The sequence below is a fragment of the Chlorocebus sabaeus genome, chromosome 15, assembly GCF_047675955.1.
Source record: "Chlorocebus sabaeus isolate Y175 chromosome 15, mChlSab1.0.hap1, whole genome shotgun sequence".
NCBI lineage: Eukaryota > Metazoa > Chordata > Mammalia > Primates > Cercopithecidae > Chlorocebus > Chlorocebus sabaeus.
In genome coordinates, this window is record NC_132918.1 from 54,897,677 (window position 1) to 54,914,798 (window position 17,122).

The window sequence follows — 17,122 nt, forward strand, 5'->3', positions numbered from 1 at the left end:
TAAGTTAGGTCTGAACATCCTGACAACTAAGACAAAAATATATAGGATTTGTATTGATTTTATCCAATGAGACCAATTTTCCTATAAACAAGACAAATTTTATCCTTAAATTAAATTCAAGGGGGAACTGATTGTGTAAGCTCCTAAAACAACGTAAAATAAAAGTTAAAAACAATGGAGAATGCTTTCAAGTAGTTTTTTAAAAGCTCCTCAAACACACTACAAACATACTTTTCTTATATTCCCATTTTATAAAAGTCCATGGTTTAACATGATATAACATAAGATTTTTAGAAATTCCATCAGGAAGTTTTATTCACAGAGACAATCATAGCTTAAGTTAGTATGTTGCTGAGAGAGAGAGAGAGAGAGAGAGAGAGACACACGACTAGAGACTTGTTCTTTATTTATTTAATTTATTTATTTTTGAGATGGAATTTCGCTCTTGCTACCCAGGCTGGAGTGCAATGGCACGATCTCAGCTCACCGCTCTCCCAGATTCAAGTGATTCTCCTGCCTCAGCTTCCCAAATAGCTGGGATTACAGGCATGCACCACCACACCTGGCTAATTTTTTTGTATTTTTAGTAGAGACGGGGTTTCTCCATGTTGGTCAGGCTGGTCTCGAACTCCCAACCTCAGGTGATCTGCCCGCCTCAGCCTCACAAAGTGCTGGGAATACAGGCATGAGCCACCATGCCCAGCCGGTTCTTTCTTTCAACAGATGCCCCAGGCAATGGCATGCACACTAAAATTTCAGGACCAGCAATAAGGTCATTAGGGACATAGCAGCTATCAGCATCGAATTCTTCTGACAGTTAGGTACAGTTAGCATAAAGGTAAATTAGTTTGGCCAAAGAAAGTTGGGAATATGTGTATTGGTACAGCCACGCCTGGTCACACACCAAAGCTTATATAAAGACCTTCCATATTCTGCTGAACATTGGTTTATGGGGTTAATCTGTACTAAATAGAAAAAAAAAGAGGCCTATACAGGAAAGGCAAGGATATTTAATTGCAAAGCCAAAATCTTTTTTTAAAGGCATTTTTTTTAGCTTGGGAAGGTTGAGCTTCCTAAAATTGAAGATCATGTTATTCCATGTTGTCTCATTAAGGACAGTCTGGTGAGTGGATAATTATAGTCAGTGGCCCCTTCTCGCTCTATCACCTAGGCTGCAGTACAGTGGCATGATCTCGGCTCACCACAACCTCTGCCTCCCAGGTTCAAGTGGTTATCCTGCCTCAGCCTCCCGAGTAGCTGGGATTACAGGCATGCACAACCACACCTGGCTAATTTTTGTATTTTTAGTAGAGATGGGGTTTCACCATGTTGGTCAGGCTGGTCTTGAACTCCTGACCTCGTGATCCACCTGCCTCAGCTTCCCAAAGTGCTGGGGTTACAGGCGTGAGCCACCGCGCCTGGCTAACTTTATTTCTTAAATACGCAAAGCTCTATGAAACCTGACACCATATACAACAAGCCTTTTTTTTTTTCCCCCTTTGAGACAGGGTCTCCCTGTTGCTCAGGCTGGAGTATAGCAGCAGCATCATGGCTCACTGCATCCTCAACTTCCCCAGGTTCAGGAGATCCTCCCATCTCAGCCTCCTGAGTAGCTGGGACTACAGGCATATGCCACCACACCCGACTAATTTTTGTATTTTTTGTAGAGTCAGGGTTTCACCTGTTGCCCAGACTGGTCTTGAACTCAAGTGATCCACTCACCTTGGCCTCCCAAAGTGCTGGTATTGCAGGCATGAGCCACTGACCCTGGCCTGATGAGCCTTTTCTTAAGAGGCACACCATTAGTAACAGCCATACCAAAAAACAAAAACAAAATTCAATGCATTTATTTAAGATTTATACTCTGCTATATCTAATAAGCTAAAGTATTGTTTAAAAACCAACAGTGCCTGAGAAGGCATTAAAGGACAGGGACAATCTTATGAGAGAAGAATGAATCAATGTATCTTGGTGCTTAGTTAATACTAAACCAGGCCGGGCGTGGCGAAGCAAGCCTGTAATCTTAGCACTTTGGGAGGCCAAGGCAGATGGACTGCTTGACCTCAGGAGTTGGAGACCAGCCTGGGCAACAAGGCGAAACCCCATCTGAATTAGTCTGTTCTCACACTGCTAATAAAGATATACCCAAGACTGGGTAATTTAAAAAGGAAAGAGGTTTAATGGACTCACAGTTCCACATGGCTGGGGAGGCCTCACAATCATGGTGGAAGGCAAAGGAGAAGCAAAGGCACATCTTACATGGCAGCAGGGGTGTGTGTGGGGGAACTCTCCTTTATAAAACCATGAGCTCTCATGAGACTTACTCACTATCACAAGAGCAGTACAGGAAAGACCCACCCCCATGACTCAGTTAACTCCTACCGGGTCCCTCCCATGACACATGGGGATTATGGGAGCTACAATTCAATATGAGATTTGGGTGGGGACACAGCCAAACCATATTGTTCCAACCATGGCTCCTCCCAAATCTCAGGTCCCCCACATTTCAAAACCAATCATGCCTTCACAACAGTCCCTCCAGTCTTAACTCATTTCAGCATTAACTCAAAAGTCCACAGTCCAAAGTCTCATCTGAGACAACCCAAGTTCCTTCCACCTATGAGCCTGTAAAATCAAAAGCAAGTTAGTTACTTCCTAGATACAATGGGGATACAGACATTGGGTAAATACACCTGTTCCAAATGAGAAATCAGCCAAAACAAAGGGACTACAGGCCCCATGCAAGTCCAAAATCCAATACTGCAGTCATTAAACCTTAAAGTTCCAAAATGATCTCCTTTGACTCGGTCTCACATCCAGGGCACACTGATGCAAGAGGCAGGTTCCCATGGCTTTGGGCAGCTCCACCCCTGTGGCTTTGCAGGGTATAGCTCCTTGCTGCTTTCATGGGCTGGCATTGAGTATCTGTGGCTTTTCCAGGTGCATGGTGCAAACTACTGGTAGATCTACCATTCTGGGGCCTGGAGCATGGTGGCCCTCTTCTCACAGCTTCACTAGGCATTGTCCCAGCAGGGACTCTGTATGGGGGCTTCAACTCCACATTTCCCTGCCACACTGCCCTAGCAGAGGTTCTCCATTAGGGCTCTGCCTCTGCAGCAAATTTCTGCCTGGACATCCAGGTGTTTTGATACATCCTCTGAAATCTACGTGGAGGTTCCCAAATCTCAATACTTGGACTTCTGTGTACCCACAGAACCAACACCACATGGCAGCCACCAAGGCTTGGGGTTTGCGTTCTCTGAAGTAATGGCCTGAGCTGTATTTTGGCCCCTTTAAGCCACGGCTGGAGCTGAAACAGCTGGGATGCAGGGTACCATATTCAGAGGCTGCATAGAGCAGGGGGGCCCTGGGCCTGGCCCAGAAAACCATTTTTCCCTCCTAGGCCTCCAGGCCTGTGATGGGAGGGGCTGTCATGATGGTCTCTGACATGCCCTGGAGACATTTTACCCATTGTTTTGGTGATTAGCATTTGACTCCCCATCACTTATGCAAATTTCTGTAGTGGGCTTGAATTCTCCCCAGAAAATGGGTTTTTATTTTCCACTGCATTATCAGGCTGCAAATTTTCTAAACTTTTATGCACTGTCACCTCTTGAATGCTCTGCTGCTTAGGAATTTTTTCCACCACATACCCCAAATCATCTCTATTAAGTTCAAAGTTCCACAGATCTCTAGGGCAGGGGCAAAATGCCAAGTCTCTTTGCATAGCAAGAGTGACCTTTACTCCAGTTCCCAACAAGTTCCTCATCTCCACCTTAGACCACTTCAGCCTGGATTTTATTGTCCATATCACTATCAGCATTTTGGTAAAAGCCATTCAAGTCTCTAGGAAGTTCCAAACTTTCCCACATGTTCCTGTCTTTATCTGAGCCCTCCAAACTGTTCCAACCTCTGCCTATTACCTAGTTCCAAAATCCCTTCTACATTTTTGGGTATCTTTAAAGCAGTGCCCCACACTACTGGTATCAATTTACTGTATTAGTCTGCTCTCATGCTGCTAGTAAAGACATACATGAGACTGGGTAATTTATAATGGAAAGAGATTTAATGGACTCACAGTTCCACATGGCTGAGAAGGCCTCACAATCATGGCAGAAGGCAAAGGAGAAGCAACAGCACATGTTACATGGTGGCAGACAAGACAGGATGTGCAGGGGAACTCCCCTTTATAAAACCATCAGATCTCATGGGACTTATTCACTATCATGAGAACTACATGGGAAAGACCCGCCCCCATGATTCAATTACCTGCCACCAGGTCCCTGCCACAACAGGTGGGGATTATGGGAGCTACAGTTCAAGATGAGATTTGGATGGGAACATAGCCAAACCATATCACCGTCTTTACAAAAAAAATTAGCCAGGTGTGGTGGCATGTGCCTGTAGTCCCAGCTACTTAGGGGCTGAGATGGTAGGATGCCTTGAGCCCAGGAGGTCGAGGCTACAGTGAGCCATGTTCATGCTACTGCACTCCAGCCTAGGTGACAAAGTGAGATACTGTCTTGAAAAAAAAACAAGGATATTAAATTAGTAGGCAACAGGTTCTAGATTTACCGCTGGCAAAAATGAAGCAAAAAGGGTATTATCATGTGATATGTAACTTTTTGTTTTCTGACAAAAGAAAGCACACAAAATTCATCTGCAGAGACATATCTTTCTGGAACTAAATTTCCAGAAGTAAATTTTTGTGAATCCTTGAAAAGAAAACTTGGCAAGTTAGAAACACTATTTTCATCCTTGGTTTTTTATAGAAATATTGTTAAGTGGGAAGTTTACAAAGGTGTATACATATTCTCTTTCAAACAGATTTACACAGGTGTGGATCTTATTCAATTCATCATCAGAAAATACACACCAGTATAAAGACTCATCGCTTTATCAAAACTAAGACTGTGATTGGTTACTTACTTCCAAACTCCTCCTACATCAAGGCTTTTATTAATTTAATAAAAAATTATATTAACTTCACTCATCCCCTCTTAAAAATTCTTGGCCTGTAAAGAGGACTTGATTAGGTTGAGAATTTAGCAAATGGGAATTTCTCATAATGAGTAGTGATGATTTATATAACTCTTCAAAATGGTTAAGTCTTAGCATCTACAGAATCACTTACCCTGGTCATTGTATCGAGACAGATCGGCCTGGCTGATGTAGAGGTCGTGATCAGTATCTAGTTCCCAGAATTTACAATAAATAACATAGAAATGTTCATAGGAGAAGTAATCTGTAATTTGGTTTATATCTTCCTCTTCTTCCAAAAGTGCTAGGGTCTGAAATGATATGAGAAGAAGAATTTAAACATTATGAAAAAGCAGCTTTGGCCACTGTGCAGTTTAGTGAATTTCCGTTTTAAACTGAATTTAAAATTTTGTTTCTGGTACCAAATAAGAAAACCTTTAATAGGCAACCTCATCCTACCTTTAATCAACCAATCAATCTATAAGCATTTACTGAGCTCTATAATATGCTCAGTGAAGGGTTGGATACTGTGGAGGATGTAAAAGCAGGGAAAGGGAAGTACCATTACTTGGGGAGTATAATTGGTCAGAAGTCAGAGACTGGCACAAAGAGAACAATTAGATCATAGTCTTCATTACTTTGCCAGAAACAAATACTATTTTTAATTTTCAAAGTTATGTGAGCAATATTAAGAGGGGTAGGCATCTACATATAGTGTTTGGTTTTGTAATAAAAATTAAGTTTATATCACAAAGGTGACTCATACAATAGTGATGATACATGGGCCTGGCATAGGCATGGCAGATAGAGATGCAGGGCCCTGAGCTGGCAGAAAACCTGGGTCTTCCCTGACTCACTGTACTCCCCTACAGCAAACTCCAGAATCAATGATACTGAACCCACAATTCTACTGTCAGTCAAATTATTACATAAGTGGGCAGATAAATAAAGACATTTTCAGAAGTGAAAGATTCAGAAAGAAAAATGAAAGAAAGCACAAAAAATGTTAAGAAATATATATAAAAAAAGAAATGCCAGAAATAAAATCAGATATATGAATAGTCACTATAAAGATAAGTGAATTATATCTTCCCATTAAAATTTTTTTGATTGAGTATTAAAACCATGCCCCCAAAATAGATCTACCTATATGCATCTATAAGGGATATATCTAAAAAAAATATGGAAGGTTAAAAAAAGATGGACAAATATACACGGTTAAATGTTAAAATAAACATGTATCAATATTAATATGGACTGCAAAGTGAAAAACATAAGGGGGCAGGGTGCAGTCGCTCACGCCTGAAATCCAGCACTTTGGGAAGCCAAGGCAGGTGGATCATGAGGTCAGGAGTTCAAGACCAGCCCAAGATGGTGAAACCCCATCTCTACTATAAATACAAATATTAGCTGGGTGTGGTAGCAGGCGCCTGTAATCCCAGCTACTTGGGAGGCTGAGGCAGAGAATTGCTTGAAACCGGGAGGTGGAGGTTGCAGTGAGCCGAGATTGCACCATGGCAGTCCAACCTGGGCGATAGAGCAAGACTCTGTCTCAAAAGAAAAAAAAAAAAAAAAAAAAAAAGAAAAACATGAGGGACAAAGAGGACTATTTCATAAGGCAAATGTTAGTATTTCAACAAAAAATTATTTTTAAAAATATAAACACTGGAAAACCAAAGTGCTCTGGGGCAAACTAAAAACAACATAAATTATTATTAAGTTATGATAAATCTGCTCAATAGAAAATTATGCAGCCAGTAAAAATTATAAAGTTTACACTGAAAATCATGATATAGTAAGTACAAAATATAGGATACAAGATTGTACCCACTAAGAACTACGTAAAATCCTAAAAATGCATATGTACATAAGAATAAGACTAAATGAATACAGACAAAAATGATACTACTTGTATAAGGGTGATAAAATATGGTTTTTCTTGTTTTCCAAACTTGTTCATAATATTTCGTTTTATAAAATGCCCTTTGATATGTAAGAAGCAGAACACTTTCAATAAAGCACATTTTAGAAGCAAAGAGCTATCATTTTTACCGACTGGATTGGCATAAAATGAAGACGACAGCAACTTTTGTTGGTGAGTATGTAAGTGAAAGTAGTGCAGGCTTTTTGGAGGGTAACTTGGCAGAATCCACCAAACTAAAAATGCGCATAGTATTTGATCCAGAATTTTCCCTCCAGTGGTCTATTCTACAGACATTCTTACTCATACCACATACAAGAGGAGGGTACAAGGATGTTCACTGCATCATTGTAATAGAGGAAGTCTGAAAATGATCTGGACATCAATAGAGGAATATGTAATTAATTACAGTTTAGCCATGCAATTGATTGTGCAGTAGTTGAAAGAATGAGATAGATTTATATGAATGCAAATGAACAAAACCCTGAGACACTGTTACGTGAAAAAACAAAGTTAACAGAATAGTATGAACCCACATATTTTTTGAAAACCCTCAAAATAGCAGCCATACAAAACAAAACTATATACTACATGTATATATTTATAAGAGAATAAAACCACATATGATATGGGTCCCCCACTGGGGAAAGGGAGTAAAATGGTAGAGTGAAGAATAGTGACTTCTGTTTATCACTCTACATGTGCTCATATTATTTGAACGCTTTATGAGTACTGTTTAAGTACGAAGAGGAAGACTAAGGAGAGGGGCAGGGAAGGAAAGGCAGGAGAAAATAAATCATGCTCTAAGAAGCAGAACACTTGAGTTCTTTTTGCAGTTCAGCAACTTACTTGTATGTGATCTTATACAAATCATTTAAGTATATTTGGGCCTCAAATTTTATCACTGGTTTAAAAAAAAAAAAAAAAAAAAGGAATAATTTTAAAAGCCAAAAAAGAAAAAATATGGATTAGGCCAGGCATGGTGGCTCAAGCCTGTAATCCCAGGACTTTGGGAGGCTGAGGCAGATGGATCACGAGGTCGGGAGTTCGAGACCAGCCTGGCCAACACAGTGAAATCCCATTTCTACTAAAAATACAAAAATGAGCTGGGCATGGTGGCGCATGCCTGTAGTCCCAGCTACTCAGGAGACTGAGGTAGAAGAATCGCTTGAATCCGGGAGGTGGACATTGTGGTGAACCAAGATCACACCACTGTGACAGCCTGGGCAACAGAGCAAGACCCCCATCTCAAAAAAAAAATAAATCTATGGACTATAAAAATGATTCAGAAACTATGACCTATAATGTGCTTCAGGAAAGTGGGGGATTATTATAATTACTCTTGAGGTATTATGGAATTACTGCCATTTTAACCCATCCCATATTACCTACTGAGAGCCCAGGCAGGCATCAGGTGTTCAATAAATATCAACACTGACTGTGATGATGATTGTTCATTTTAGAATAAAAAAATGTTTGTATATCCATCATGGACTGCTAATTTTGCCAAGTCTTCATTACTCTGTCTCAGATGAAGATAGGAAAAAATAAAGAGTAAATAAGGTTGTATTATTAGCCTAAATTCCATTGAGTATGATTCTTAAAAATAAAACCTTTAATTTTCTTCCAAGGGTGAACAATTTCACTTTCTTTATGTTTACAGAAGCTTAAACAATCAGGCATGAAGATTACTTTGGTAAAAGGCTCCCACTAGTGGTCAATACTTTCTCTCTCATTTGGTAAAAATGAATAAAATAATTGAATGAAATGTATTCTTTCTTAAAAGGAATTTTTAGTACTTTTCTCTAGCAGGTGCTGGATACAGAGTCATTGCTGAAAGGATCAAGTTTAAAATCTTCCAAAGGCTTTCCAAGACCCTTCCCAACCTAGCCCCAGCCCACCCCTCCAGGCTTATCTATTGTGAAGCTTTCTCTGTACGTTTTATCCATGTCTATGGAAATTATCAAGTCAGGTTTAGTGTGTGTACACTTCACTTTTTTGCTCCAGAGTGAATGCCTTCAGGCAGAGATCCCTTATTATTCTCTTCATTTTTACCCCCTCACCCAAAACATTTCAGCGTCCCACGACAGGTATTTGATAAATGCTTAATGAATGAAAGTAGTGACAGTGCTTTGAATACAGTAAGCATTCAAATATTTGTTAACTAGAGTAAGAAAATTATTTAAATTGCTCATTACACATGAATTCTAAGGAAAGGCATACTTGCAAAAAGTTGCTTTTTCTTATCTCTGTCGAAGTAATTTTTCCACTCCAAGATCTGTTGACTGTGTAGAATATTCTCTGAATAACCTGGTTCCAAAAGGAAAACAAAACCAAATAAAAACATTGAAGATCTCCACTACTTTCTCAAAGGCCATCTTATGAACACACTTGGGATCAATTTAACTTTTAGCTTTTTGACTACGTTAAGTGTAATTCCTAGTAAAAATCAGCACTGTATTTTTAAATATACATCTATATATTTTGAATTTGCCTCTGTACTTCCAAGAAGAATTAAAAAAATTCTCTGCTCACAAGTCTTCACTTCCCAGCTGCCTTCACATCACTTCTTTTGTTTACCTCCAATTTATACAGTGATGCCTGATTCAAGTAATGCTTATTGGGCTCAATGTTTTGGGAAGGCATATGAGGTGAGAAGTACCTGCTGGGTTGGCCTAATGATTGATTAATTGGTCAGAAGGATGGCTATCAAGGTGGTATGATTCAAGAGGGTCTTATTCTGATTATCATAGTCTTATTCATTTGAGTCTTGAAGACTCTTGGTCTTCTAGACTCTATGGAAATTCAAATACATCTGGGATAATTTGTGTCCTAACTTTAATTTGGGCATGAACATCTTTGTTATTAGCTGGTGTTTTAATGGGTTTAGCAGAATTGTATCTCTGGAGAAAACTTTGGATAGAATGGGAGAAGAGGAGATAAGAAACAAATATGTCTAAATTGAGGATGTGTGTGCTGTGGTGTAGGAGAGGATCAGAGAAGGAAGATGGAAGCTGCAATCTTGGACGTATGAGGTCACAGTGCATTCTTAACAATTTTACCTGCAGTAATTCCTACCCACTTCATTTCCCTTTCACCGATTATTTTTCTTCTCCCAAAGAAAGCAGTGGCAAAAAGAGCAATTTAAGCAGCTTTATTTTTTTTTGGGGGGGGCGGGTGCATTCTGCTTTTATTTTGATAGTCTAATAATACAGAAATCCTGTTATCTTTGGTGGTTTTTGTCATGGAAGAGATTAGATCTCTCTTTCAAGCTATTTTGGTGCAAGAAGAACAAATAAGGCAAGATATTTGGACATCTTTCTCTATAGCAGGCCTAATGAGGCACTAAACCACCTTTCTTTCTGGATTCTTCAGCAGAGAGAGTGATTCTTCAACTGAACATGGAAAAACTAGCATCAGGATGAAGGTCTAGATTTCAGCTGTTCAGCACTCAACACCCCACCCCTGCTATCAGTGCTAACCCCTCTGACCCTACAGAATTGAGCTCAAGTGTCACACTCCACGGGAGGCCCCAGATCAGGGACTGACTAGAGCCCTGCCTTCTGTGCTCCCACTGCCACCTGAGCCTCCTTTAGCTGTCCCCGTGGTTACATTCTAAACACTGGTGCACCTGACCATCACCACCTCTAAACACTAAGAGACCAGGTCTTTCTCGACTTGTATTCCAGTAACTTATATGGTACTTTCTATATATCAGGTGGTCTATAACTGCTTGATAAAATAATGAGGTTTGAAAGTTGCATAACAAAGATTTTTGTATTATCTGCGTGTTAGAGAAATATGGGTTGGCTTCATAAGTATTTGAAGAACTCTAGTCAGAGTTTTGCATAGCAGATTGATGTCAACCCAAGAAAGGTCTCTAATTAGTATTTCACATATATCAGTATTTTTGTCTATTATTTATAGATAGACTCACACAGAATGCACAAAAACCACAAAACAGGTAAGTGTTACTATATTCAAAATAACTGTGAAAGATGCTACTAATGTAGTAATGTTTAATCTTGGGGAAAAAATAAGACTAGAGTGTAGATATGATCAAGATCTGAGTGGCTATTGGGTAGAAGCAGCTGACTTGTTCTGTGTTGCACCAAAGGGAAGAATTACAACTGCGAGACAGAAATGCATTTATACTGAAATGCTTCAATATAAGAAAGACTTTCCTAAAACTAGCCCTGTAAAGCAACGAGTTTGTATGAAGTGGCTGGGTTTCTTCTCACCACAAGTATTTAGGAAGTTGACAGGATTCCTGAATTAGGTGGGAGCTAAGACTAGCCAGTGCCTAATTTCTCTACTGGCCCCAACCACTCAGACTCTGAGGTCACTGAGGACAGAGAATGTGTCTTACTCAATATTGTATTCTTAGCAACAGCTTGGCGGAAGTTCATGTAAAAATGATGGAGGATTTTTAGCACAGAAATTTTATGTATGAAAATAAACATTAAGAATTTTATTTATCATAATTCCATGTCCCCTCTCTCAAGTTAAAGTCAATTTCAATACATATTATTAAACCACATTTTTCTGTTGAAGATTTGTGTCCTTATTTCTTGATTCTGAATGTAAATTTATCTTAAAATGAGTTTTTTATTTAAAATTTATATTTATATACTCAAATACTTTATATTATTTATGAAATTACTGTGTTAAAAATTATAAAACTTTATAATCTGTATCCATTCATGCTTATTTTATTTTTCTCCTCTTCTTTTTGACAGAATTTTTAAAATCTGCAAACAGTTTGACTGTTAGGCATTTCCTATTTTCAGCCTGTGCTAACCTACTTATCTCATGCTATAAAACAATGTATTTGTATTGCATTTTTCCATAGCCTAAATCTCCTTATTCAGTGGCCACACTTGATCAGCACATTTGTTGGTTTTCACATCACTGATTCAGCACTTTAGATGGCTGAGGTAGGAGCACCATCTAGTGGTGAAGCATCTAGCTGCTGACTCTACATTAATTGTTACTGTTTTTGTAACCGCTGTCTTCTAGGTAAATAAAATTCATCATCATTTAAAATATCAAATAAAATTTTAAAATAAATCATAATTAGAATAACTGTTTACTACTAGTGAAATAAATGAAATTTTGCCATTTTTCACCAAGGGATCTTTAGTCAACTTGACATATAAGTTAAATCATAAGTCAGTTTCCTTTCCTCTTGGTATCTATTGAAAAAAACCTCTAATTCACAAGTACAGGTCACCAGGAATAGAAATGTTTGACGGCTCTGTCATATAGTTTTTGACAAATGAATTAAACACAGACACAGAAGTTACAAATAATTTTTACTATGTATGTGTACAGAAGAACAAACTCCAATGCTGGAAGCCTGGCTCTCACTTGGCAGGAGTGGTGAACAGATTTCTAATTCACTCTTTGGTTAACATGGCTCAGAGAAGTATTTCTTCATGGTCTTCTGTAGAGTTAGGACTTTAAAAAATATATCTAATAAAAAATATATATTTTTTTCTCTGAAGAGGAAAAGTTTTCAAGAGGGAAGAGTTGGTAAGCTCTTAGCGTGAGCAGTCTCCACTATACCTTAGTCATCTTGGGAAAATCAGTACCTTGTCCTCCGCAAGGAAAATCCTGGCATTTCAGCCTACAGTGGTGGATTCTGGCCAATCAAGATACTGAATATATCACTAAGACACACCATCGAAGCAAGCCACAGAAATATCTCTGCTGCCAGCACCAGTGTCATAAAGAAGTATTTTAAATCTCATCGCTAATTTTAAAAACTCAAGAGAGCACTTCTTTCCTCAAAAGTTGGCATATGTCGGTTTGGATAAACAAAACCTTTCATTCACTGGCAATTTTTGCACAGCATGCAAAACTGCACTCAAGGGCTATCATTTGCTGGTATTTCTAATTTTCATTTTCATTCACTATCAAAGGCTTATTTCTCAACTGCTAACTCTTTTTGGAAATAAACAAGACAGACTGACTATAGGTTCAGTCTCTTTTTTGGGTAATGATGTCCTTCTTTGCTGTACACATAGCTGGTGGTCTATCTTTCTAGTCTAAAAACAGCTAGCAAAATAATTAACTAAACAAATAGCCTTTTCCTGTAACAGATTTTCAATGATACATAGAAAATAAAAATTTTCTAACTTTCCTTCGTCATATATGTACCACACACACAAGCTAATATTTGAATCATACTCTGTGTCAGTGGTTTCTTCCGAAACGCAAACCGAAATAACTAACACTAGCATGCAAACGTAATATATTAATTGTTCTTTCTATATTGTATGCCATGAAGATTATATAACATTCAATAGAGTCACATAACTGATTCTGCTTTTTCTGAGATATCTGTCATTAATTCTGAGGCTGATCTTTATATGTTTCTTAGAAATAGTGTGATCTTAACTGTTTTTGCTGTGAGCAGGGTAGAGAATGATGTCTTTTTAGTTTGGTCACTTTTATGTCTAACAACAAAATTAACTTCATACTAGAAGGCCTTATTTTACATTTGTTCTAGAAAAACTCACTGTACTCTGAAATAATGCAATGGTTTCAATGACTTCATGCCATTATTTGACCAAGTTTCACAACAGAAAAGGCACTGAGGAGAACAGATAACCAGTCTAATAAAATTCCATTTCCAGATAATCGTTTTTATACTTTTTATTTGCCCTTTTTGTGAGTTTATCACAATGGCAGTTATTCACTTATCTCAGTACATATTCACATGAAATGTTCCCAATTAGGTCTTGTTTATTATTTATGTATAGTAAATACATAAACATTTTTGTATTTTTGTTTTGAGTTGCCACATTATCATTTTATCACAAGTATTTTACACTTAAATGACTAGTTCTGAGTAATGGATTCACTTTTGTGCATTGGAGATAAAGCAGCATAATGCTAACAACAAAGTGAAATTTAACAAATATAAAGTTATATACAAATGCCATGAAAATATTACAGCAGAGATATTTAACTGTACTCTATTAATTCACCAGTGTAGTTCATTTTGTTCAACTATTATTAACACGACACTATTTCTTAGAAAATGTGAATTATATGTGAACAAAATGGTTTCATGGCTTTTCACTCTAAAATCATAAAACTTCCTGGTGATGGCTGGGTGCGGTGGTTCATGCCTGTAATCCCAGCACTTTGGGGAGGCTGTGGTGGGTGGATCACGAGGTCAGGAGATCGAGACCATCCTAGCTAACACGGTGAAACCCTGTCTCTACTAAAAATACAAAAAATTAGCCGGCTGTGGTGTTGGTTGCCTGTAGTCCCAGCTTCTCAGGAGGCTGAGGCAGAAGAATGGCATGAACCCGGGAGGCGGAGCTTGCAGTGAGCCAAGATTGCGCCACTGCACTCCAGCCTGGGTGACAGAGTGAGACTCCGTCTCAAAAACAAACAAAAACCAAAAAACTTCCTGGGGACTACTTGCTAGATGACCAAATACCATTGAATGTCCAAGTACTTGAAAAAATATCAAACTATGTGTTCATTAAGATCATGAAAGAAAAAAAAAGAAATATCAAACTGGAAACAGACAAACAAAGAAAATTTATTTCCATTTCACTCTTTTGTTCTTTAATATCTCTAATATATGCCAACAGTTTGGACTAGTTTAATTCCAACTAGTTTGGACTAGTTTATTTCTAAGATCTTTTCTAACTCTTAAGAGTCTAAATTATGCTGTTAATATGCCCTGAGTTTTCAGAACAGTCAATATTTAGAACCCAATAATTCTTTTTGCGACTGCAGCCAGAGCTAGTGTAGAATTCTTTTTTTTGAGACAGAGTCTTGCTTTGCATCCCAGGCTGGAGTGCAGAGGCGAGAATCTCGGCTCACTGCAACCTCCACCTCCTGGGTTCAAGTGATTTCCGTGCCTCAGCCTCATGAGTAGCTGGAACTACAGGTGTGCACCACTAAACATGGCTAATTTTTATATTTTTAGTAGAGACGGGGTTTCACCACGTTAGCCAAGCTGGTGTTGAATGTCTGGCCTCCAGTGATCCGCCTGCCTCGGGCTCCCAAAGTGCTGGGATTACAGGCATGAGCCACTGTGCCTGGCCTAGAATTCTTAAACAGGGATAATTTCATGTATTCACTCAGTACATATTGACTGTGTGTCTATTATATGCCAGATAGTATTCTAGGTACTGAGGATATAGACAAAGTTCCTGCTTGCGTGGAGCTTATATTATAGAGACGGAGATGGACAATAAACAAACAAAAAATTAAATATCAGATGATAGGAGCTAAGAAGAAAAATAAAGCAGGACAAAGGAATAGAGTGTCGGGGGAGGGGGCAGACAAAGAAGGGTTACAAAAACAGAGAGTGATCAGGGAGGGCCTCACTAAATAAGGGAACCGAGCAGACATCTGGATGAAGTGAGGGAGCGACAATGTGGAAATCTGTAGGAAGAACATTCCAAGCAAAGGAAAGAGGAAGAACAAAGTATGTGAGGCAGAAATGGGTTTGGTTTGCTCATGGTGGCTGAAGCAGAGTAAGCAAAGGGGTGGGAGGTAGGAGAGAAGATGAGAGAATAGGGGTTTGCCAGGATATGGGAGGATTATGGAGAGTCTTGGCAAGGACTTGGCTTTTATTCTACGTAAGCTGGGAAACTACTGCAGAGTTTGAGCAGAGGAGTGACATGATCTGGCTGACTTTTTAAAAAGACAATTGTTTGCTTTGTGGAGGCTAGACTACAGGGCAATCAGGGTGGTAACAGGGAGACCAATTAAAAATAAACCAAGTTTGAAATGAGAGCGACAGGCCAGGTTAATTGTGGTAGAGGTAATTTAGTAGAGTGTCACAGTTAACGGGAAAAAAAACCTCTCAGATTGTCTTAGATAACAGTGACACCTTCTGGCTCAAATAAAATCTTACAGAGCTTTATACTGACATGAGAGCCAATGCAAAAGCATTGAATGAAAAATAAAGTTCCTATAGGAGGAAAAGAAAACAGTAGTATTTTGTAACTCGGCAGGACTTAACATATCTTTGGCTAACAAACTGTACCCTAAGTTTAGGAGGGTAGTTCTCAGAGGAGACTACCCTGTTTAGCTGAGGAATCCGAGCTACAGGCCAGGGCCATCTCACTTGAGAATGTGTCAGTGAATGGCCCTGGGGCTGGTCTGTGGAATGTCCCTAAAGATAATGTGGAAGCTAGGGCAGAGTGCATGAAATGGCTGCTCCATGCCCTGTGGGCCTGTGTGCGCTCACTCATAATTCCTGACCTATCTGGGACTAACCAAATGAGGCTGTACCTGAGAAACAGGGAGTGCGAGCTCCTCACAAAATGAGATTGTGATCATGTTGTTTTAAATTCTTACATCGTTTGTTTTCTGATTACACACAAGCTATTTTCTCATTATCCATTTCCAGTTCTAAGTTTGAGGTACCAGAGATTAATCTTTTTCTGGAACAGGGACAGGCTGTTGAAAATTCTTTTCAGTCTTATTTGGAAATGCTAAAGATCAAATGAATATCATATTCATAACACAAAAAAAGATATGCCTCATAAGACCAGACAGAAGGAATATATTACTTTAATTTTGTAAGTATTGGGCACAAACAAGAAGGAAAATAGATAAAAATGAAATTATGAATTCACTTTTATTTTACCTTCCTTCTACTTAAAATAATCATTATAACCCATGTTACCTTTTGCACAGATACTTGAAATTCTGGATAGCAAATGGTAATAAAAAGGTGACTTATGGAGTTATATTAAGAAAAAAGATGACTCAGCCTACCGTGGTGATGTAGCGGGAGTGGAATTCTGGAGCATCTTTCAGGAACGTGAGACCAGGGTGGGTATCCACCACATCCTGAAAAAGATCAAAACCAAAACTAAATTAACAAACATACAAAAATTATGCCCATAGAAGTTTTTCCTTCCCGTATAATATGTTGCCAGTTGAGCAAACTTGCTATTTTAGAATAATGAATAATGCACTTAAAATTTAATTCTTCATTAAATTCAAGTTTCATTATAAGCATACTTACGCATGCTTTTCTGTATACACAGTATACTTCAAAAAAAGTTAAAGTTTGATTTTAGCTATGTTAGGTAATTTGTGAATCAAATGTCTCCGAGGTATGTACTGTAATTCTAACACATCAACAGCATATCAAGGCAATTCATCTGATGCCACAGATTATTGTAGAGGTATTATGTAAAGTGTATTTACACAGAAAGGATGTGGTGGACAGCA

At 38.6% G+C, this 17,122-nt stretch overlaps 1 protein-coding gene across 8 annotated transcripts in view; it reads right to left on the reverse strand.

The window, feature by feature from the left end:
* PPP2R3A (protein phosphatase 2 regulatory subunit B''alpha) overlaps positions 1–17,122 on the reverse strand; it is a 195,511-nt gene that overhangs the window by 67,015 nt on the left and 111,374 nt on the right. For all 8 annotated transcript variants that reach the window (XM_008009046.3, XM_038002837.2, XM_038002838.2 and 5 more), the window contains 3 exons: positions 16,661–16,735; positions 9,125–9,211; positions 5,135–5,291 (listed from right to left, as the gene is read on the reverse strand). In XM_008009046.3, the coding sequence (XP_008007237.1) occupies positions 5,135–5,291; positions 9,125–9,211; positions 16,661–16,735 (319 nt within the window). The remainder of the gene's footprint in view (positions 1–5,134; positions 5,292–9,124; positions 9,212–16,660; positions 16,736–17,122) is intronic.